At 43.4% G+C, this 23,439-nt stretch overlaps 1 protein-coding gene across 8 annotated transcripts in view; it reads right to left on the bottom strand.

The window, feature by feature from the left end:
- The window catches only part of Dym (dymeclin), a 274,253-nt gene that overhangs the window by 212,546 nt on the left and 38,268 nt on the right, over window positions 1-23,439 (bottom strand). For all 8 annotated transcript variants that reach the window (XM_075968265.1, XM_075968269.1, XM_075968267.1 and 5 more), the window contains 3 exons: window positions 22,355-22,488; window positions 18,198-18,270; window positions 353-478 (listed from right to left, as the gene is read on the bottom strand). In XM_075968265.1, the coding sequence (XP_075824380.1) occupies window positions 353-478; window positions 18,198-18,270; window positions 22,355-22,488 (333 nt within the window). The remainder of the gene's footprint in view (window positions 1-352; window positions 479-18,197; window positions 18,271-22,354; window positions 22,489-23,439) is intronic.

Raw genomic sequence — 23,439 nt, forward strand, 5'->3', positions numbered from 1 at the left:
GTAGATTCAAAGGAACTAGTAAAAAGGAGATTCAAGAACGGTTTGAATAAGCAAACAGGACTTGATAACTGCTCACAGAGAAAGAAGGAAGAAAAAGCGAGAAGACAACAAGCTATTCTACAAAGCAACAATTAGAAGCACTAGTGAATCTGGGGGACAAGACAAACAGGAGAGAGTGGATGAGAATATGAATCTGGTTGTGTTGTGTTGGGCAATGCAGCAACAGAACAACCAAAAGAAACGTCAGGTTGGTGAAACAACACCATTCAGGGGAGAAGACAGTGCTAGACTTAGTAGATGATGACAATGGTTTGCTTTTCCTTAAAAAGGACAACCTTAAAACAGAACATACCATGGACCTTGCATCAAATACTTGTGACTGATGCTCTGTCGCAAGACCTCCTTGTGGAAGAGCTGGCAGGAGAGGAAGACGACCATTGCTGAGATCGCCTCCACCGATATGTCATATGTAATATCTCTGAAGATGGAGAAACAGAGTAACCATCAGTCTGGAAGACCAAAGTGCTGCTCTTCCCACGTAAACTGCACATTTAAAGAGCCAAATCACATCTTCAGATTTTTCAGGTTATTAAAGAAAACACTTAATATAAAAACTAACTCAAGCCAAGTGGTGGTGGTACTCAGGAGGCAGAGGCAGGTAGAGCTCTGTGAATTCAAGGTCAGCCTGGTCCACAGAGCGAGTCTGAGAACAGCCAAGGTTACAAAAAGAAACCCTATTTCAAAAAACTAAAAGAAAAAAGTTAAGTCAAACCAAAATATTAAACTCCATACCAGCCATTAGTTCTTCTATTTAGACCTGGTACTGGTATCTCATTATTTTCCTACTTTCCAGTTCCCACGTGCTATTGGTCTACGGGTGTACGGTAAGGGAGACAGGGTTCTGCTCTGAAGATCTGCTTTAACCTCTGTGCTGTTCTCTAACACACATCTACACACAGCACACACAGAAGCACACACACACATACCCTGACACACAGAGAAACACACACACACATACCCTGACACACAGAGAAACACACACACACAGAAGCACACACACACACATACCCTGACACACAGAGAAACACACACACACAAATAAGAAAGTATACTTATTTTTGTTAAGGACTACATTAAGTTTCCTTCTCAGAACCTACGGAGTGGCTACAATTGCCTGTCACGCGAGTTCCTTGGGACCTACTACTCTTGTCTGGCCTCATGGGCTCTACACTCATGTATACAAACACACCCATCCACAAATATAGACATGGTTTTTTTTATTAAAAATAAAACAATTTTTTAAAAAACTACAAAAAGTAAGCATATACATTACAAAATACTGCCAAATAATAAATGGGCCAATCAATCATTTGAACACACAGTTCTCAACGGAAATACAAATGACTAATAAAATTCAAAGTGACAGTTCAGTGATGGAGCACTTGACCAGCATGCAAGAGGCCCTAGGTTCAATCCCCAGTACTACAATGCACACACACACACACACACACACACACACACCTTTATGTACAGCTCGGTGACATAGTACCTGTTCTTCATGTTCAAGGCCCTGACTTCAATCTCTAATCCAGCAAAACACACACAGAAAGATGCACACATGAAGAAATGTTTTCAGAAAGGAAGAAAAGGAAAACAGCTGGAGCTGGGCGGTGGTGGTGCATGCCTTTAATCCCAGCACTCGGGAGGCAGAGGCAGGCAGATATCTGTGAGTTCGAGACCAGCCTGGTCTACAAGAGCTAGTTCCAGGACAGGCTCCAAGCTACAAAGAAACCCTGTCTCAAAAAACCAAAAAAAGAAAAAGAAAAAAAGATAAAAAAAAGAAAAGAAATGAAATGAAAGAAAGAAAAAAGAAAAAGAAAACAGATGGAAACCACCCTCTAATCCTGCACTAGGACTATGGATTTGGGGTTTTTCAAGTAAGAACTATACAACTGCACCAGAACATGTGTTTTCTGGACTTTCTACTTGAACTTGCCTATGTGTTCTCCTTACCTGACTTGGAGAAACATGAACCCACATTTCCTTTGGTGCTTCCTAATTCATGAATTGTTAGTAAAATTGGGGAAGGGGGAAAAAGGCGGAGGAAAGGGAAAAGGAGGAGGAGGAAAGGAAGGAAGGGGAGCAGAAGCAACAGGGCCTGACATGGGACACAGGTCAGCAATGCTAGCACTTAGAAGGTAATGCCAGAGAATCAGTAGTTCAAGGTTGGCTACATACCAAGCTTGAGGCTAGCCTGTGCTACATGAGACCATGTCACGACAGAAAGACAGACAGACAGAGAGAGAGGGGGGGGGAGGGAGGGAGGGAGGGGGAGAGAGAGAGAGAGAGAGAGAGAGAGAGAGAGAGAGAGAGAGAGAGAGAGAGAGATCAAGGCATGGCTACCTACATCTATACTCTCAGCAATTTTCTTAATTACTACTAATATTTCTCATTTCTTTCTTTTTATTTATTTATTTTTCTTTTTGAAGCAGGGTTTCTCTGTGTATCCCTGGCTGTCCTGAAACTTGCTTTGTAGAGCAGGCAGGCAAGAGATCTACCTACCTCTGCCTCCCGAGTGCTAGGATTAAAGGTTTGCACCATCATGCCAGGCTATTTCTCATTCCTTGAATTGAATGAAAAATAAGCCTGACGCTGGGCGGTGGTGGTGCACGCCTTTAATCCCAGCACTTGAGAGGCAGAGGCAGGCGGATCTCTGTGAGTTCGAGACCAGCCTGGTCTACAAGAGCTAATTCCAGGACAGGCTCCAAAACCAAAGAGAAACACTGTCTCGAAAAACAAAACAAACAAACAAAAAATAAGCCTGACACTATCAACTTGTGATGGCACAGGTGACCAGATAGAATTCTACTCACAATAATCATGAATCGAAATTGCCCAGGCCTGTCTGGAACACATATTCACTAGGCAGTCTTATGAGTCAACACATGAGCATATGGAAACGCCCAAGAGCAAAGAGCTAAATGAGGCCTCCTGTCAACAGCTAGCAAGGGCGTGAGGCGCCCAGTCCGGCAAGGCTGCAGGAAGTAAATCCTGTCAATACCCAAAATCTTCCCCACTTGCAGCCTCAGACATCACAGACCTGACCTGACCATAATCTCTTGAGAAACGAGTCAGAAGTAACAGGTTGAGCTCTACTCAGACCTCTGACAAAATAAAAATTGTCCACTAATACTGGACATTTGGGTCACTGTTGGGCTTTCAGTTTTTTTGAGACGAGGGTTCATTATACAGCCTAGGTAAACCCTAAACTCACTATGTATCCCAGGCTAGTCTCAAATTCACAGTAATCCTCCTGCCTTGTCCCCTTAAATACTGAGATTACAGGCAGGCATACTGGACTCAGGTAGGGTCATTCTTACACAGCAATACAGAAACGATACAGAGACACAGGTTACTTCCAGGCAGGTAAGCTGCAGGCAGCCTGGGTGTGGAGTGCTGAGAACCTGGTTTAAAAAGGCTGCAGGTGCGTGCAGGCATTGAGCCGTTTCAAATGCCACAGACTAGATGGTCACTCCACAGCACACGTAAGTCAAAATGCCGTTCTGAATGGGAAAAGGTGAGGAGGAACAAACAAAATATATCTTTCTGACGTTCACTCCCTGTACGAAAGCAAGGACCCTGTTTGGACAGGGCTCCATTAACAGCTCCTGGGCTTTCTCTTGCTGCCAGAGCCGCCATGAGAAAAGGACTGCTCTAACAGCCGGAAAGACCACCGCTGCACCAGCACCAGCTGCCTCCAATGTGCCACAGAAGCCTTACCACAGCTATGGCCAAGACTGCAGCCGAGCACACTGGCTGCTGGGCTCTTTCAAACAGTTGGTAGTAGATAAACAATCACAGCCTGCTGAAGCATTTCTCCCATGGGAGGAGCACTTTCCCTGAGGGAGGGTCTACGGGGAGTGCGGGCAATGCCAAGAGTGGACAAAACACAGGCTTTCATGACCGCAGTGCTAGAGACAAGGCTGTGATTGGCCCAAGCGCCCTGCTCCAGCTACATAAGCAGGCTGCAGAGGTTCAGTTAGTGGATAGGCTCACCCTCTCCCATGCTATCTCCCCTGGTGTTATACCAGGTCAATACTCTGGAGGGCTCTTTCCTTGCTCACTTTCTGTAGTAGAGGCAGAGATGGCACAGGACAGAGGTATCGCTGAGGAGAGTAGCAGCAACTTCAGCACTGGAAAATGAGACTGGAAGTCTGGCACCACAGACTTGACAGCTGAAGAACACACAGGAGGGCGGAACCCCAAGAGGCCTGCACTAGGAACTGATAGCACCCAACACAGTCCCTACTAAGCTCAAAAGCATCCACTAATGGCTTGACAACTAAAGAGGCTGGGTAGTCCCAGGACCCCCAAGCTGGCACCTTGTCTCCCATGGCCAGCACTGCTCTCTCAAACAGTTCACTTGCCACCCAAACCCAGCTCTAGCCTGGCTTCCCAGCACACACAGCACAGGCTCCTCCCACCAGACCACTGAAGAAGCTGCTCGAAGGATGAATACACAGCGTGACCTGACCTACCTGTAGGCACCCACTGCCTGCACCTGAGCTGTCCCTGCATAGACCATGCCCAGTTCCTGAACAGCCCTTACTGGGCCCCAGTTCTCCATTGAATGGTGTCCCAACAGAAGACAAATCGCCAGCTGAAGGTGCACTCAACAATTTCAGTGCAGCCAGAGCAAGAAGGGAAGTGAAAGCAAAGACAAGAGAGCAGAGAAGGGAAGAGAACCTGAAGCCCTACCTGCCAAAGGAATCCCGGAAAGCTGGCAAACATCTGGGCAAGGGTCTCAGATCTCAACACAAGAGCTGTAATAATGGTGTCTGCCAGGAGCCACGGGTCTGATACCAAGGCAAGCATAGGACATTTGTAAGGCTAAGGGTCTCTCGACACAAGACTGGCATGGGGCTGTAACACTAGAGGGCGCCACTTGACGTTGCTTCCACCTGCCTCGTTGCCACCTGCTGCAGTCAAACAGAGGGACAGGGACCAAGGCTGCTACAGACCAGCATCTTAGCTTGCCTGCCCACCACCCCATCTGGGTAGGGCAAAAGAACCCTTAGGTAGCTCAGCTGTCATAGGAGGAGGCAGGAGTACCACTACAAGTTTGATGCCAGTTTGGTCTACACAGAAAGTTCCAGGCCAGCCAGGGTTATACAGCAAGACACTCTTTAAAACCTATAGCTGTTGAACTCTCTTATACTTTTGGTTGTGAGCCTAGCCTTTAATGGCTGGGCCATCTCTCCAGCCCTGAATTCTCTATGTAACCCAAGATAGCCTCCAGCTCATAATCCTCCCACCTCTGCCCTCCCCGCCCCCACTATGATGGAATTCCCACCCTCAGCTGAAAGTATTTAACTAAAGATTGTGACTACCGGTAGCTACTCACCTTATTAAGAAGAGAGTCCCTAACTCACCCTCCAAGACTCTCTGACTTGTAGCAGAGTACCCTAACTTCCTACGGCATCGCCTCTGTTCTTGCCCCTTCACCTCCAGCTTGACGGGCCTACTTGGATACCTGAGCACGGGCCCAGCAAAGGACACCGCATCTGCTCTCTCCTGCTTAGGCTGCTCTCCCATCAGATGGGAGGCAACAGGGCTTCACCTCCGAGTCTACTGAAATTTATGTTTAAATACGCAGTGTATAAGAAACACACTGCACTCTGGCTAACACACTGCAGCATTCCTCTTTCTGCACGGAGTTGCACATCCAAGCATCTTGACGTACTCACTCTCATCCTCAGTCACAGCCTGCAGCTACCACTGATATCCTGTTAGCATGCTATCCCTTGCACACAAAGTAAGTTGGCAATAAAGAATCATGAATTTGTTGGATTGTCATCCCTAGTATGCTCACAGCTACAGAGAAAAATTAATATTATTTTGTGTTACCAAAACAAAATTTCACTGGTGGACAAAAAATATCTCAAACTTTCAGCTTCCAAATCCTATTTCATAAGCCAGCATTCTGTATAAAAATTCACTGGACTCCTGGGGACACAGCAACAGAACTAGTAGCAACAGCAAAAATAATTATTCCATGAAGCAAGGCTGGGGCAAGGCAGTCCATGCACTCATTTAATCCATTTTCTACCATAAATAGTAGTAAAAATGACTAGAGCAGCGGTGCTCACCCTTCCTACTGCCGAGACCCTTTAACACAGCTCCTCGTGCTGCAGTGGTCCATAACCAAGATTATCTCATTGCTACTTCATAACTTTAATTTTTCTACTGTTATGAATTGTGATGTAAATATCTGATATGCAATCCCTGTGAAAGGGTCATTCCACCACCAAAAAGGTCATAACCCACAGGTTGAGAACCACTGGACCAGTTTTTGGGTTTGGTTTGGGTTTTGTGGTTTTTTTAACTTTGAATCAAAATAACTCAACCAAATCTAAGTTTTGTCCACCTGGGGAAAAAACTTTGGAGTAAATTGAAAAATCTTTAGAGCAGCCATTAAGGAAACAGGATTCGAGAATACATACAGCTAAAATGCACTACCTGCCGATTACTGCTGCTAGTCACCATGTTCCCCTACTCTTCCAAAGCTTAAAGGATCCTCCAGGTTCGTAATGGACAAAACTTGCCACTGGCCCAACTCATAAATAAGTTGATCACACACTGGCTCTTACTGGGCATCACAGATTGTTATGCCACAGTGTCTTGAAAACAGCAGTTTAACTGGATACAAAAAACTTAGCTAACGTAAGATTCCTTCCTTTGTTTTCTCACTCACTTTACTGGAGAGTTAAGGGATAAAACAGGATACTGGCTGCACAAGACAACAAAGGCTATTAGTAATGGGCCCAATTACAGGTACTTTCAACTGTGTCAAAACAGAGATAACAAAAAACTATTTTGGAATATTACCCCCAAAAGTGTGATATTAATGAGCTGCTTATACTGGCTCTTTGGTATTAAGACCACACCTTGTGCTAAAGGTAAAAAAAAAAATTAGCCAGGTGGTGGTGGTGCACCCTTTAATCCCAGCACTCAGGAGAGAGGCAGATGGATCTCTGTGAGTTCGAGACCAACCTGGTCTACAAGTCCAATGCTACAGAGAAACCTTGTCTCAAAAAGAAAAGAAAGGGAGGGGAGGGGAGGGGAGGGGAGGGGAGGGGAGGGGAGGGGAGGGGAGGGGAGGGGAGGGGAGGGGAGGGGAGGGGAGGGGAGGAGAGGAAAAGGAAAGGAAAGGAAAGGAAAGGAAAGGAAAGGAAAGGAAAGGAAAGGAAAGGAAAGGAAAGGAAAGGAAAGGAAAGGAAAGGAAAAACTCCACCACAACAAAATATGCTTTCAGTTTAACAATTAGCAGCTGCCAGGTTGGGGATAGATAAAATATCATATTTATCACTTTCTACTATCTTTAGATTGCAAGAAAAAACTTCCCTAGTCAGTCAAGAGTCGTCCCAGCAGTGAAGAGAGAATTGTTGTGGAATAATCTTTTTGTATACTGTGAGGATGTTTCTCTGCCAAGACACCTTCTGATGGTTTAATAAAGAGCTGAATGACCAATAGCTAGGCAGGAGATGATAGGTGGGGCTTCCTGGAAGAGATAGGAACTCTGGGAAGAAGAAGCAGAATTCATTATCCAGACATGGAGGAACTGGGATGCATGGTACTGAGCAGAGGTAACAAGCCATGTGGCAGAACGTAGATTACTATAAATGGGTTAAGTTTAAGAGATGGTTGGGAACAAACCTAAGCTAAGGCCAAGCTCTGTGGCATTAATGAAGTCTCTGTGTCATTATTTGGGAGCTGGCAGTACAAAGAAAGCCTGACTACAGGGAATCTCTCTTTTTATTTTCTTAATGATCTAGGCTCTTTGCCTTTACATTTAAATTTTAGCATCAAATTGCCCCCCCCGTGTGTGTGTGTGTGTGTGTGTGTGTGTGTGTGTAAGTATGTATGTAGATATCCTAATACAAGTTTGGCATGGTGACACATGCCTACAAATCCACACTTGGAGAGAAAAGGGAGAGGAACTGCGAATTCAAACTAAGCATAAACTACACAGTGAGCTCAAAGCCTATCTTAAAAAAATGTAATTATTACAATAATCCTGATACAAATGTGGTTAACTAACTCTATAGATTAACCTGCAATCACTAGGCAATGTGAGCTCTGATGTCATTTCCTACTCTATAGATAATGCTAAAAAGAAAAGGAAACTTGAGGTAATGTTAAATTTCTATAGTAACAAAATTTAAAATATTAATTGAGCTATTCTAAATGCCAAATCATCAGGGAAATGAGGCCAGTACTTGAAAGAAACCAAAATTCTACCATGCTGAGTGGAGTGATTTTTCAAAATTGAAAAATGTTTTATGCCAACAGATCTTTCTTGTTTTGAGTCCTTGTATAATCTTCAGAAGATTTTCATTACACAATTGCCAAAACAAAGTCAACTTTAGAGAGCCAAAGCGCTGCTTTGGCTGCCATAGTTTCCCAAGAACTTTCCACCATCTGGTCTGGAAATGTCCTACAGCAAACTACTGCTGGAGCAAGTAACTAATTTCATGTGCAAAAAAAGGAGACAGGAGCCATGACCTTGCGCTGCTCTGCTGGGGCAGAGTGGGACACTTGGACAAAGACAAAAGCCATCATGAAATGGTGTTAGTGTTGGCTAAGGGCAAAGTTAATGAGCACAGAAGGAAAAAACATGCTCCTTTGACTTACTGTTGGTCAGAAACCTCATGGTACTGTAAATGGAACATAAGTTTAATAAAAACAACTGACAAGTTCAAATGAACAAGATGAAAATGTAGAAATAGCTACTTGGGCCAACATGGATATTCTGAAAGGAGAGACTAAAAAGCAGTGTTATATATTTCAGACACTGGCATGATGGTGATACTTTGTGCCAGGTATTAAACCCAGGGTCACCTCTCTTCTTAAGTGTGTACTCTACCATGAACTAAGTCTCCAGACCCTGCATAGCAGTCTCCTCAGCAGTCAGGTCTTACCTGCTTTCAGAACTGCCATCATTATCTTCATCAACCACCTTACATGCCATCTCTGTACCCCATAAAAATTTAGGGGGCAAGCCAGAGAAACACATTTATCTATAATTTCTACAGTTTTTCAAAGAACTGGTACTATATACATGTAACTCCTTTGAATGTTTAATCACCAATCATCTTGAAACAAGTTCAACACACAGACAAAGTGACAGTAGCCGGCCTTGGAGGCATCTGCTCCAAACACATCACTTGGGAAGCTGAGACAGAGGGATGAGGCACACAATGAAACATGATCTTACAGGAAACAAAGGGGATGAGGTAAACAGATCCCAACCTCACTGCTGACAACAAATGCAAAGGGACGCCTCCTGCCCAGTGTCACTTCTATTTCTGACTTCTGGAACTGAGAAGAGTAATTTCCTGGAGAGTCTCATCTCTTTGATTTCTAATTGGCTCATGAAATTCATACAGATTCATGGGCTATGATGATATTTTTTGAGATGTACATAATGTGTAATGATCAAATGATTATCTCCTAGAAACATTAAAAATTCTCTCTTCTTTGAGATGCTAAAGAATTCTAGGATAGACCACTGTATGTTTTCACTCCTTAACCTATCCTTCTTTACTCTTCCTGCCCCCTCCATCCTAGCCTCTGGTAATCACTACTCTCATTTTTTTTTACGATTTATTTACTATGTATGCAGTGTTCTGCCTGCATGTATGCCTGTACGCTAGAAGAGGGCACCAGATCTCATTTATAGATGGTTGTGAGCCACCATGTGCCTGCTAGGAAATGAACTCAGGACCTCTGGAAGAGCAGTTGGTGCTCTTAGCCTCTGGGCCATCTCTCCAGCCCCACTACTCTCTAATTCTGTAAGAGCAATTTAAGAATAATAATTTAAACAGTGAAAAAGATACAGCAAGGGAGAACTGGAAGGAGGCAGAAGGAAAGACACAGTCCTCTGAGCAGACACTACTAAAAAGTTCAGTGAACTAAGAAACCATGGTGTATATTCTCATCAATACACATAAAAAATAAAATCCTTGGGTATAAACCTAACAAAATATGTATTATGAAAAAGAACCACAAAACTGATGGGTGGGTGTTGGGTTTGGTTGACTACAATAATTAAAACCAAAGAGAGCAAAATTATAGGTAAGAGGAAACTACTGAATAATGAACGATCGGCTCTATAATCTTAAACAATGCTTATAATGTCTTAAATTCCTAGTCCATCCAGAAAGTCGTGCTAGATTTTAATGCGTAGCACTTGAAATTTAATTGCTGACCTACTTAAGTCAGTTCCTGCCCTCTACTGAAACTGGTTTTGGGGAAGTGTTTGTGAATCAACATGCAGGACTCAAGACATTATCCCCAGAGTTGTATCCTTGACCCCCAACTATGGGCATCTCAATGCCTTCAGTCTTATTGACAAGTGGAGACTTCATAAGGGAGCCACTTATAAGCCGGGTATGGTAGCACGTGCCTTTAATCCAAGCAACTGAAAGGCAGAAGCAGGAGGACCTCTTTGAATTCAAGACAAGCCTGGTCTACACAACAGTTTCAGGCTAGCCAGGGCCACACTGTAAGACCCCGTCTCAAAAACAAACAAACCATCTATTACTCTCACTGTCAGCAGGAAACATCTTCAATACTTGGATTTTCACAATGTAGTATCTAAAGACTACGGTCTCGATAAACGTGCATTCATAACTGTTACATTTCAGAAATCTTGTTGAGGTACTGGATTTTACAATCTAAACAATTAGGTTCAAACCTCCTTAAATTCCAGAGCGGAGTTGAGAAGAAAAGCCCTGCACTTTCTATTGCTGTATCTTAAGCTGGAATCTGAAACACAACTGAAGTTCAATCCGCTAATGTTAGTGTCTTTCAAACAACACAGCTTTTCTAGACATAAGTTCCCAAGACCTGCTACAATCAGTCTAAGGCACCCTTGATTCTACAAATACCTCGTTGAATTCAGAGATGTCCCTATCCAGATCCCTTTAGCTTCTTCAAAGGCCTCACCTAACCACTGAGAATCACTATGTCTCTGTTCCAGCTTGGATATGAGGTGTCTCCACAGGTCCACCCCTAGCCAAGGAGCCAATGACACCTGATTGATGCTGGGAGAGGAAAAGTCAGTTCTCTTCAGTGGAGTTACACTTGGTATATACCTCACTCCAGGGCAGCCACATGGTCCAGGAGCAGCTGGCCAGCACAAACTAGACTTCATGGGTTTTGCTTTTGTTCTTTAATTCTTATTAGTAGTAGTAAAAGAAGGGGAAACCTGGATTGGTAGAGAGGTGGCTAGGACCTAGGGACAGTTGGAAGAGGAAAATGAATATGATCAAAGGATATTATATGAAATTCCCAAAGAATAATGAAAACCTTTTTAAAAAGATTGACTTCTAAGCTATTTTATTAACATAATTAAGCCACTAGTTCTTGAAGTGTTATCACAAACTTGCTGATAAAATGTTCATCCTTAGTGAAAACATTTTTTAAAAATTCCAACATTCACTGCAATGAACTTCTACAAAGTTTATCTCAATGTTCAGCTGATGTCCCAGGATCTCGGGCTGGGGCCTTGTGATTACTAGGAACACTTTCCCACTGAGCTATTTCCCTAGTCCTCCTTTTAGTTTTTATTTTGAGAGAACTCAGTAAATTCTTCAGGCCAGCCTTGAACTTAATCTATACCCTAGGCAAGTCATTGTAGTAATAGGAGCGGCGGGCTGTGTCCCCGGCACCCGGCCGCCTGCACAGCTAGCTTTACCAGAAATAATTACACAGAAACTGTATTCTTTTAAACACTGCCTGACCCATTAGTTTCAGTTTCTTATTGGCTAGCTCTTACATATCGATCTAACCCATTTCTATTAATCTGTGTAGCCCACGAGCTGGCTTACCAGGAATGATCTTAACCTGCGTCTGTCTGGAGTGGAAGAATCATGGCGACTCCCTGACTCAGCTTCTTTCTCCCAGCATTCTGTTCTGTTTACTCCTCCCACCTATGTTTTAACCTATCAGGGCCAAAGCAGTTTCTTTATTGCTTAACCAATGAAATCAACAGATTGATATATGACACTCCCACATCAAGTCATAAACCTGAGATCCTCCTGCTTCAGCCTCCTGACTAGGAACTGGACCACCAGGCTTAGCTTGAGCCTGTTTCTAATAAAGAATCATTTACTAGTTTACACAAACCAGGTACTGTAGTGTACACCTGTAATCAACAGGTGTTGAGGGCAAGTGGTTCAGAACTTTACCACTTGCCTCAGCTACACCAGAAGTTGGAGTTAGAGAACACAAGAGTTGTTGGGGGAGGAGGGGATAAGTTAAATTATAAACATCTAAATAAATATGTGCCATACATGCACACACATAAATCAAGTATGTTAGTCGTGGTAATCACTTTGTTTTCAATTTTAACAGAATGATTTAATAGAGTCTCATAAGGAAAGATTTAAGCTAGTTTGAAATTACTCTACATGGCTACTAAAATTAGATTTCTAATGATTCTCCTGCTAATACAGCACAGGTAAGCCAAGAGCAACTGTAAAGCAATACAGCGAGAGCGATGATGCTCAGGAGCCGAGAGCTCTTCCCGTTTCCATGTTAACATCCACCTTAACTTACAAGCTGGTCTCAGATGTTGCCGCGCGGTTGGGGTAGATCAAACACTTACAGAGTAGTTGCTTTCACATGGCAACTGTAACCAAGACAAACTTTCTTGTAAGATGGAGTTCCAAGGACATTAAATCATAAGAAATTGTTTCAGCAGCTGGTTAGAGCTGAGTATACATAACACAAGACATCTGGCTGCCTGTGCATTTTCAGTTCATTTAAAAAGTATAAACACATTAAAACACTGCCTGTTCGATAGACTGCAACACTGTCTGCTCCTCTGACAGCTGCTCCATTCACACAGTCACAGCCCATTTATTACTAACATATTTACTACCTTCCCTCTCACTAACTTCAGCACAACAAAAGACCACATACATTCAACTGCTGGTACTCTGCAATGAAAACAAATGTTACTAAAGGCCTAATTTTTTGTTTGTTTCAGACTGACTCTCACTATGTATCCTAGGCTGGTCTGGAACTCATTATGTAGCTCAGGCTGTCCATTAATTCACCATCTTCCTGCCTTAGCCTCCCAAGTGCTATGGGCATATGTCACCAGACCTGGTTAAAGTATAATTTTAAAAATTAAATCAGAAACATAAAAAAAATTAGCTTAACACAATTAGAAAAGAGTAGGCAAAATATGGATTCTCTACGCCATCTGAATATATATATATCAATCAGATGTCTAACTGCAGTGGCTTAACCAAGAGAGGAATTTGTTTTTCTCACATAAGAAGAAATAAGAGACACTGAGCACTCATGGCAATCTTGTAATATTACTAATAGCTCCTGTTCCTAAGAGACTAGTCTTTACAAGTGACATTCTTACCCATAGTTCAGTACAGTATGAGCACTGCCTTCATATTCCAAGTAGGAAGAGGGCGGAGTACAAAATAAAGGTCTTGAAATGTGTGTGCTCTGTGAGGTGACAACACCTGCTTATGTATCTCTGCAAGGGCCCAAACCATGTGACATGGCTACAAAGAGTTACCGCCATATCTAGAAACGGTAAACTGGGCTTACACTGCCATCCTAAGCAATATTAAAATTCTATTCAAAACAAAGAGAGAAATGGCAGCCATGTGGCCAGGCGGTGGTGGCGCACGCCTTTAATCCCTTGTGAGGCAGAGGCAGGCGGATCTCTGTGAGTTCGAGACCAACCTGGGCTACAAGAGCTAGTTCCAGGACAGGCTCCAAAACCACAGAGAAACCCTGTCTCGAAAAACCAAAAGAAAAAAAAAAGAAATGGCAGCCATGTGAACAATTCTGCATATCACAATGCATTTTGGGGGGACGCTATCCCCCATGTCCTTCCCCAGGTGGTTAGTCTACTTGTCTCAGCTCACCTTCTGGGCTGCAGAGTGCACATCAAAGCATGACAGTGCATCTCACTTCTCCATCCCTAACAAAAGTGTGGATTCCTGTACAATATCCCCAGGAGCCTATTGGCTCACAAATACTTGTCTTTTCTTTCCGAACTAGAAGCAAACAGCCTGTTTCTGACCACATCCCTCTGTGTTTTGATACTTTACGATGATAAAGTATCACCTTTATCTAAAGAACATCTTTATCTAAAAACTAATTCCTTGCAGGGCAGTGGTGGAGCACGCTTTTAATTCCAGCACTTGGGAGGCAGAAGCAGGAGGGTGTCTGTGAATTAGAGGCCAGCCTGGTCTACAAAATGAGTTCCAGGACAGCCTGTTACACAGAGAAACCCTGTCTCAAAAGAAGAAAGATAGATAGGAAGGAAGGAAGGGAGGGAGGGAGGGAGGGAGGGAGGGAGGGAGGGAGGGAGGGAGGGAGGGAGGGAGGGAGGAAGGAAGGAACCCAATTCCCACCTAATTCCATTACATGGCTGGATACACAGGATAGCTGGCAGAGTACATGCCTAGCATGCCTTGTTCAGTTACCAGCACCACGCAATTGGGTGTGATGGCACAGACATACAGTCTCAGCACTCAAGACAGAAGCAAGAAGAAATGTTCAAATTCAGGACTGGAGAGATGGCTCAGCAGTTAAGAGGGCTGGCTGGCTGTTCTTGCAGAGAATTCAGATTCAGTATTTAGTATCTACTTTGGCTGCTCACAAACTTCTAGAACTCTAGCTCCAGGGGTCCAACATCTTCTTCCAGTCTTCTCAGGCAAGGCACACACATGGTACATAGACATACATGCAAGCAAAACACTCATACATACAAAATAAAAATATAAGTTTTTTTAAAATGAAGTTCAAGGTCATCTTCAGCTACACAATGAGTTCAAGAGTAGTCTGGAATACATGAGACCCTGTCTAATAAATGGATATAATTCCTTTAAAATGTGTTCTCTGGGACCAGAGAGACGGATGAGGTGAAGGTAGTTAGCACTGAGCCTGTTGGCCTGAGTTCAGTCCTCAAGACCGCATGGCAGAAGAGAACTTACTCCCAGTTATCCTTTGACTTCCACACATGTGCTACGGCACAAGCATGCCCACGTACATGGATGCATGAGCATGTGCATGCACACACACAAAATAAATAAGTAGATATGCATATTTTAAAATGTAATTATACATTCTCATCCTAGCTACTCTAACAGATGAGGTCAAAGGACTGAAATTTGACACTAGCAAGGCCAACATAACAGATTTTGTCTTAGCTGGGCGGTGGTGGCAGTGGTGGCAATGCACACCTTTAATGCCAGTACTGGGAGGCAGAGACAGGCGGAACTCTGTGAGTTTGAGGCTGGCCTGATCTACAGAGTGACTTCCAGGAAAGCCAGAGCTTCATGGAGAAATTGTCTCAAAAACAAAACAAACAACAACAACAAAAGATTTTGCCTCAAACATCAATCAGTTTTGTAAATTCTCAAAAGTAATAAAATTGGTTCTTCAGGGATACTAGAATGTCATAGATATTACAAAGATTCATGGCCTTCCAAAGGGCTGCATTACATAAACAGGTAGTCAGCATATGAAGGGAGGCAATGATGAAAGAAATGCCTAACAAGGATTCTAGATGAGTTTCAGTTATGAAGGGGGTGATAAGCAGTGGATCAGAACAAATGGACATATTTTTTTTTAAAAAATGTATCAGTGGATATTTTATTATCTTTCTTTTTTCTTTCATTTCCTTTCTTTAATTTTTAATCATCTTTTCATTTTCTTTTATTATTATTATTATTATTATAAATTTTCACTTCCTCCCCTCCTCCCATTTCCCTCCCTCTTCTCCCATTCCCCCTCCCCCTCCCTCTCCAGTTCAAAGAGCAGTGAGGGTTCCCTGCCCTGTGGGAAGTCCAAGGTCCTTCCCCTTCCATCCAGTTCTAGGAAGGTGAGCATCCAAACAGCCTAGACTCCCACACAGCCAGTTCATGCAGTAGAATCAAAACCCAGTGCTATCGTCCTTGGCTTCTCAGTCAGCCCTCCTTGTCAGCCACATTCAGAGAGTCCGGTTTGATCACATGCTCCATCAGTCCCAGTCCAGCTGGCCTTGGTGAGTTCCCATTAGATCAGCCCCACCGTCACAGTGGGTGGGTGCACCCCTTGCGGTCCTGACTTCCTTGCTCATGTTCTCTTTCCTTCTACTCCTCATTTGGACCTTGGGAGCTCAGCCCAGTGCTCCAATGTGGGTCTCTGTCTCCATCCATCGCCAGATGAAGGTTCTATGTTAATATGCAAGATATTCAAATGGACATCTTTATATACATCGGAACTGCACTGAGCTGTAGTGCTCAAAACCCAGTTACAGTAGCATAAACAAATAAGGGTCTATTTCTGTCATATGAGAAGTCCAGGGTGAGGGAACGGGAATGGCTGTTGTTGACTTGGGTTCAACAGCTCAGTGACATCAAAGCAAAATTTCTATGAGACAACTGGCTCATGGTGCCAGCATGGGCACACAACTCCAAAGACCTTGTTGGTATTCCAGGATACAGGAAGAAGCTGTCAGAAGGAAAACCATACACTTCTTCATCCACTAAGTTCCCTATGAAGAACGTTACTCGGGAGTCTCCCCAACAACATCTCAAGGAACACACCTAGCTTCAAAAAACTCTGAAAAGAAATCTGTCCTCTCTAAAACAGCCCCAAAACAAAGCCAAGGGGGAAAGAAAATGCTCTGTGGTCAGTTTGCTTTCCCTACCACACAGACTAGATTCAATCGGTTCCCCTCAGAGTGTTTACAGAGACCCTTGAGATCTCTTCTTACATAGCTAATGTAATTCTGGGCCAGCCATCTGTTAGCAGTACGAAATGACTTAGTCATTCTTCCTTAACATGAAATTCATGTTTGACAGTGGTGTAGTTTGAATGAGAATAACCCACAAAGCCTCATATATATCTGAATGCTTTGTCCCCAGTTCTTGGAACTGTTTGGGAAGGGTTAGGAGGTGTGGTCTTTTTGAAAGAGACGTGTTGCTGGGAGCAAGCTTTGAGTTTTCAGAAGCCTACACCACCCAGTTTGCTCTCTCTCTACCTCGTGGTCATTGTCTCAATATGTGAGCTTCCGGCTCCTGCTCCAGCACCATGCCTGCCTGCCCGCTCCCACACCCCTGCCAGGATGGTCAGACACTACTAACCTCTGGAACCATGACCCCAAAATTACATGCTTTCTTTCCCAATATACTGCCTTGTTTGTGGTGTTTTGTCACATCAATAGAAAAGTAAACAAGACAGGTAGAAACAGTCTACATATTACCAAAAGAGATAAAAATAATGACACAGGTATATAATCTTTATATAACTCATAAGCTCTTCCACATGGGGCTTGGGAAAACAGTTAGCAGGTCCTGGGTTAGGGTCCTCAGCACCCACCTCAAATCCTAGTGTGGTGGCACATGCCTGCAACCAAGCCCAGTGCTGGTACAGATCCCTGGGGCTTGCTGGCCAGCCAGTATAGCCAAGTCCTTAAAAGACTCTTGTAGTAGGAGCTGCGGGCCTCTTCCCACAGCCCGGCTCCTGGCCGCCTGGCTAGCTTATGCCCCAAAATAACGACACACAAATTGTATTCATTTAAACACTGCCTGGCCCATTAGTTTCAGCCTCTTAACCCATTTCTAATAATCTGTGTAGCACCGAGGTGCGCTTACCGGGAAGATTCTAGCCTACGTCCATCCTGGGTCGGAGCTTCATCGCGTCTGCCCGGGAGAGGGGAGCATGGCATCTGTGCTCACTTCCTCTTCCTCCCAGCATTCTGTTCTGTTTACTCCACCCACCAAAAGGCTGGCCTATCAAATGGGCCAAGGCAGTTTCTTTATTAGCCAATGACCTTCCTCCATCAGACTCTGTCTCAGAAAATAGGGAGAGCTAGGCATAGTGGTGTACACCTCTAATTTCAGTACTGAGGAGGCTGAGGCAAGTATATCTCTGTGAGTTTGAGTCTACACAGGGAGTTCTAGGCTAACCAGAGCTACATGGTGAGGCCCTGTCTCAAGAAATAAAAAAGAAAAGGGAAAGGAACAGTGACTGAGGAAATCACCCTGACCTACTGACCTCTGAACATCACACACACACACACACACACACACACACACCTCTTCCGCATACTCAGCTATCATTTTCATTATACAATGAAGACAAAGCCAGGCTTAGGCAGAACTTACAAGAGTGGAGTATCAGTGATTAACTGCACCAAGCTGCAGAGCAATTCTTCCAAAAGATCTTCAGAGTTAGAACCTGGTAAGATACATAAAACTTTGTTTTGACAAGGCAGATAATAGATGAAATTACTTAGATGGAAATTTTGCATTTCTAATAAGTAAAAAACTTATTTTATTATTACATATATTCAAACACTATTTTGCCCTCTGAATAAAATCCAGAGTCAGCACCTACTACAACCTTAACAACACAAGTTACAATGATTTTTCCTTCTGTATTAGTGTATGCTCATGCCACAGCACATGTGTATATGTCAGCGGACAACTCCATGGCATCGGTTTTCTCCTTCCACCTTTAGCTGAGTTTCAGGGTCATCAGGCATGTGTGGTCAAGCAGTTTTACTTGTTCAACTGCCCTATTTCTTCTTTGTTTTTTTGTTTGTCTACGTAGCTCTGGAGCCTGTCCTGGAGCCCACTCTGGAGACCAGGCTGGCCTTGCACTCCCAGAGATCCGCCCAACCAGCCCTATTTTTGTTTTCCTTTTAAGGTCAGCCTCACTATGCAGGCCTCAACTGGCAAACCTCCTGCCTCAGCCTCCCCAAATTCTGACATTACAAGTATGCATTGCCACACCCGAGCAGCTTGATAATACCTTAGGGCTCCTACGGGCCAGCCAGCAATTTTCAATTTTTTACACTTCACACTGTTTCTTTTGATGAATTTTTTTTGTTTTTTTTTTTTTTTTTTGGTTTTTCGAGACAGGGTTTCTCTGTAGCTTTTTTTTGGTTCCTGTCCTGGAACTAGCTCTTCTAGACCAGGTTGGCCTCGAACCCACAGAGATCCTCCTGCCTCTGCCTCCCGAGTGCTGGGATTAAAGGCGTGCGCCACCACCGCCGGCTTGATGAATTTTCATATTAAAGTCAAATATGTAAAATTATTTTTAAAAGATGGTTTAGCTGGTTGACCTGAAGCAAAGATATTTAGACCTGTCATATGGCCTTGCCTTTGGCCTTGAAGAACCTCTGGTGATCCACAAATGACAGAATGAGTCCTGACAAGAAGCTAACCACCTCCTTACAAATAAAGCCAAAGATGAGATGGCCTTCCCAATCAGAGGATCAGATAAGTGTCAAGGACAGGATGCAAACTGCCACCCCAACACAAGCATTTCTGTCCCAAACTCCCAGAGCTAAGGGGCCTCCAAATTGCATAACCAAATGATATCTTGTAACTTCTGGTTTTAGACACTAGTGACATCTATTCCTTCCTGAAATGACTTCCTCAGTTCAGGCAGTCTTAGTTCTGACTAGCTTCCTTTCTTCTTTCTTCCAGCACTCCTCCAAAACACCTTGCACGGGGTCTCTCACGGAGTCTCCCACGGCTGTCTTCCACAGTCTCCCACAGGCTCTCATTCCCCTTTACTGGCTCTCTCATTCCTCATCATTTACATGCTAGTGAATCCTAAATCCATAGTTTCCCTGTCAACCTCTCACTGAGCAGCCTGTTTTCTATCAAACTATCTCTCACCCAAGCACTTTCCAGGCTGGACTCTGATCAGTTCCCAAATTGACAAGACCTGGAGCAATCAGAGAGGCATGGCCACAGACCCTATCAATTATCTGTCTATTGGGTGTGTCCACCGAGATGAGTGACTAGTACCTCAAACTCAACGTGTTTAAAAACAAGCCCAATATTTCTAGCCCTTCACTTGTTTCTCTGTTTTTGCATGGGTGTTTGCCTGCATGTGTATAGGCTCCATATGTGTCTGGTGTATACAGAGAGCCCAGGAGGGGATCTGGATCCCCTAAAACTGTACTATGGTTGTAAACTGCCATGTGGGTGTTGGGAATCAAATCCAGGACCTCTGGAAGAGCAGACAGTGCTCTCGACCACTGAGTTGTCTAACTCCATTTGTTTCTTTCTTATTTCCAGTTTTGATGCATCAGTAGCCCAATGCTAAAACACAGACTTCCTCAGCCTTTCATAGCCAACTGAACTCTGAGTCCTCCTGACCACACAGCCCACCTCTCTGATACAGTTCTTTTTAGTTAGGTGATCTCACTACGTAGCATTGGGTAACCTTGAACTGCAGTGCCACCTCAGCCTGGCACTGCACAAGCACACCGCCATACCCAGGCACCTGCCACTGCCTCGTGACTCAGAAGCTCCTTGTGCCATGCTGTGTTCATTATCTCATCAGCTCAGCCCAGGTTTGAATTCACCACATCCAACTCCCTCTTAGCATCCTTTAAGCCCTCCAGTTTCTGCCCTAACTCCAGGCTGCTTTTAGAGGTAGCTAACTGAACTTCCTTTCACTTTCTTGGCTTAGGTCAGTTTTATTACTTTATGCTAATGACTATGTATCAAAAAATAGAGATCCTTACTGATCACTAGAAGCAAAGGAATAATGAAAACAAAACAAAACACACATGGACCATTCATTAAAAGGAATGGCTGGAGGCTGGAGAGATGCTCAGCAGCTATAAACTCTGCTGCTCTTGCAGAGGACACAGGTTCAGTTTGCAGCATCTACAAGGCCATTCACAGCTGTCTAATTCCAGTTTCGGGGGTCCGTCACCCTCTCTGACCTCCGCAGGCACCAAGTATGCACATGATGTACAGAACACTCAGATACACGGGATAAAAATAAATCTTTAAAAAACAAAACAAAGGGGATGGTAACAAAATTAACTACTGCTGCTTTCTTAGCATTCAGAAGGTCAGTGCCAGTTTCTCAGTGCTGCCCAAACTACGACACGCCAAAGACAAACGCTAAAACCTTAATCAAGGACAGAGGCATACTTCAAAAACAGCTTACAGTGCCTGAAAACCAGAACAAATTGATTTCCTCGATACAGAACATACCGCAGAGCATGGTAGTGCATAGCTGTCAGCCTAGCACACGGAAGACTGAGTTCAAGGCCAGCCTGGACTACAAAATAAATTCCATGAAGTACATGGCAAAGACCCCAACTCAACACAAAAAACAACAGGCAACTAGATTTATTCTACACCTATATTCAGAGAATTCTGAAGTCTATATTGTTGCCTATTTTCATAGGCAACTACTCTAAATTACTCTAAAGTATTAAATAGGTAAGATTGTTTTACAGGTATAGGCACTTTGCCACAGAAACCTGATGACCTGCTCCAGATCCTACAGGAGAAGAAAAAAACTGTCTCCCAAAAGTTGTCCTCTGACCTCCACCTGTATGCCATGGTATGGCATCTACACACCCACACACCATACACACACACACACACACACACACACACACACACACACACATACACACACAGTAAGAGGGACTGGAGAGATGTCTCGGTGCTTAGGAGCACTGTGTCCCTTGCGGAAGACCTGGATGCACATGGTGGTTCCAGGGAATTCAATGCCTTCTGACCTCCTCAGGCACAGGATGCACATACACAAGGCAAAACAGTCATACACATAAAAGAAGTAACTCTCAAATTATAATAATAAATGCTAACTGATATGTTTGTCAGGTTGACAAGGAATGAACTCTGTGATCCTTTACCCTGGTTGGACTTGGAAGGAATCACCCAGCAGACATACTTCCTGGCATGTCTGTGACGGGTTTCTAGGTTAGGTCTGTTAAGGGGGTGGCACCGTTCCATGGACTGAGGTACCACAGCAAATCAAAAGACAAAAGGCAGATGAGCACCTTATTGCATCCTTATTGCAGATGCAATATGACCGGCAGGCTCCTGCTTCAGAACTTCCCACCATGACACAATGTCCCCTCAATCTCCAGACAAAATGAACCCTCCCTTCTCTGTTCTCTCGGGTGTTTGTCACAGCTGCAAGACAAGTAACTGACACAAAAGTCAGATGGGGAAGGGGAAGCCCCTACTCCTAGTGTTTTCTTGGTTTTTGTTTTTGTTTTTTTTAAAGAAAGTGGGAGTCATAACAGGAAAACCAGAATTTTCTAAGTTAATACTTTTTAAATACTGGGTGTGTATGGTGTGTATGTGTGGGCACACACGCCAGCATGCACATGTGATGTGAGATGTTCTTTCCTTCCATCGTCACCTGGGTTCCAAGGCTGAACTCAGCTGTCAGGCTCCCACTGTCAGAAGCCATCTTGCTGGCCCCAAATTCTACTTTTAATCGTAAAATCTGCAGCTTATTGGTTACTTACTGTAACTGCCGGGAGACTTTTCTTCATACATGAACTGAAGCTGTAGCTCCTCCTCAGACATCTCGCAGATGAACACTTTTAGCAGGCAGCAGATAATAAACAAAGCATTATGTGTCTGCCAGATGAAGATGTGGCTAAAACAGAAAGACCAGAATCACCTAAAGTTCAGTTTAATCAAAAACAAGGTCAGTTTGTTTCTGGTGCATGATGTCTTCATAATTTGTGAATGGTTTTACAGAGCCTACTTATAATATTAAGACAATGTCTCTGTCTTTCAAAGGTTTATAGTCATACTGAGCCAGTGACAGTTACTGTATTTTCTCTCAGATTGCATTCTGTACAGAGTGAAATCTACTTAATTAAAGCCATTACTGGCACTTGTAGGTAAAACTGCTTTGTCCTTAATTTTATAACTGTCCCACATGAAAGCAACTGAAACAAAAGAGAGCTAAAATCATGGTAGCATAAAGAGAATAGTCACAAATATACAATGTAAAACAATACAGTGCTGTTATTTGCATCAATAACAAGAAATTTTTAACTGGATTTGATATATTTCTTCATAAGCAAGGCAATGAATAATCTTTAAAATACTATCCTTCTAAATCAATTTTATAGGAGCCAGCATGGTGGCTCACACCTATTATCCCAGCACTTGGAGGCTTAAAGCACCAGCATGCCAAGAAGTCAAGGTCCAGCCTGGGCTACAGACTGAGACCTTGTCTCAAACAAACAAGCAAACAAAGTCAATACCCCAGTCAGAAACAACCAGACTGCCCCATCCAATATTTAGGACAGAAAAGCATGAGGACATGAGACAGCATGTCTAAGTCATCATGTAAACCAGATTAACAATGATAAAGAAAATGCCTTTTATGATAACAGTCTCACCACAACGACGGAGGGCAATGACAGGATGAGCGTGAGCAAGTAAATGACACCCATGCATGAAAATGTCACTGCTAACTATAACAAGAATTAATTAAGATTAATTAATTTTTAAACTGAATTCAAAGAATAATTAATTGTATCATTAGTAAACTTTTAAAAAATCTAATCTTAATAATTAACCAAAATGATGAAAT

This window comes from Microtus pennsylvanicus, chromosome 4 (genome assembly GCF_037038515.1).
Source record: "Microtus pennsylvanicus isolate mMicPen1 chromosome 4, mMicPen1.hap1, whole genome shotgun sequence".
Classification (NCBI taxonomy): domain Eukaryota; kingdom Metazoa; phylum Chordata; class Mammalia; order Rodentia; family Cricetidae; genus Microtus; species Microtus pennsylvanicus.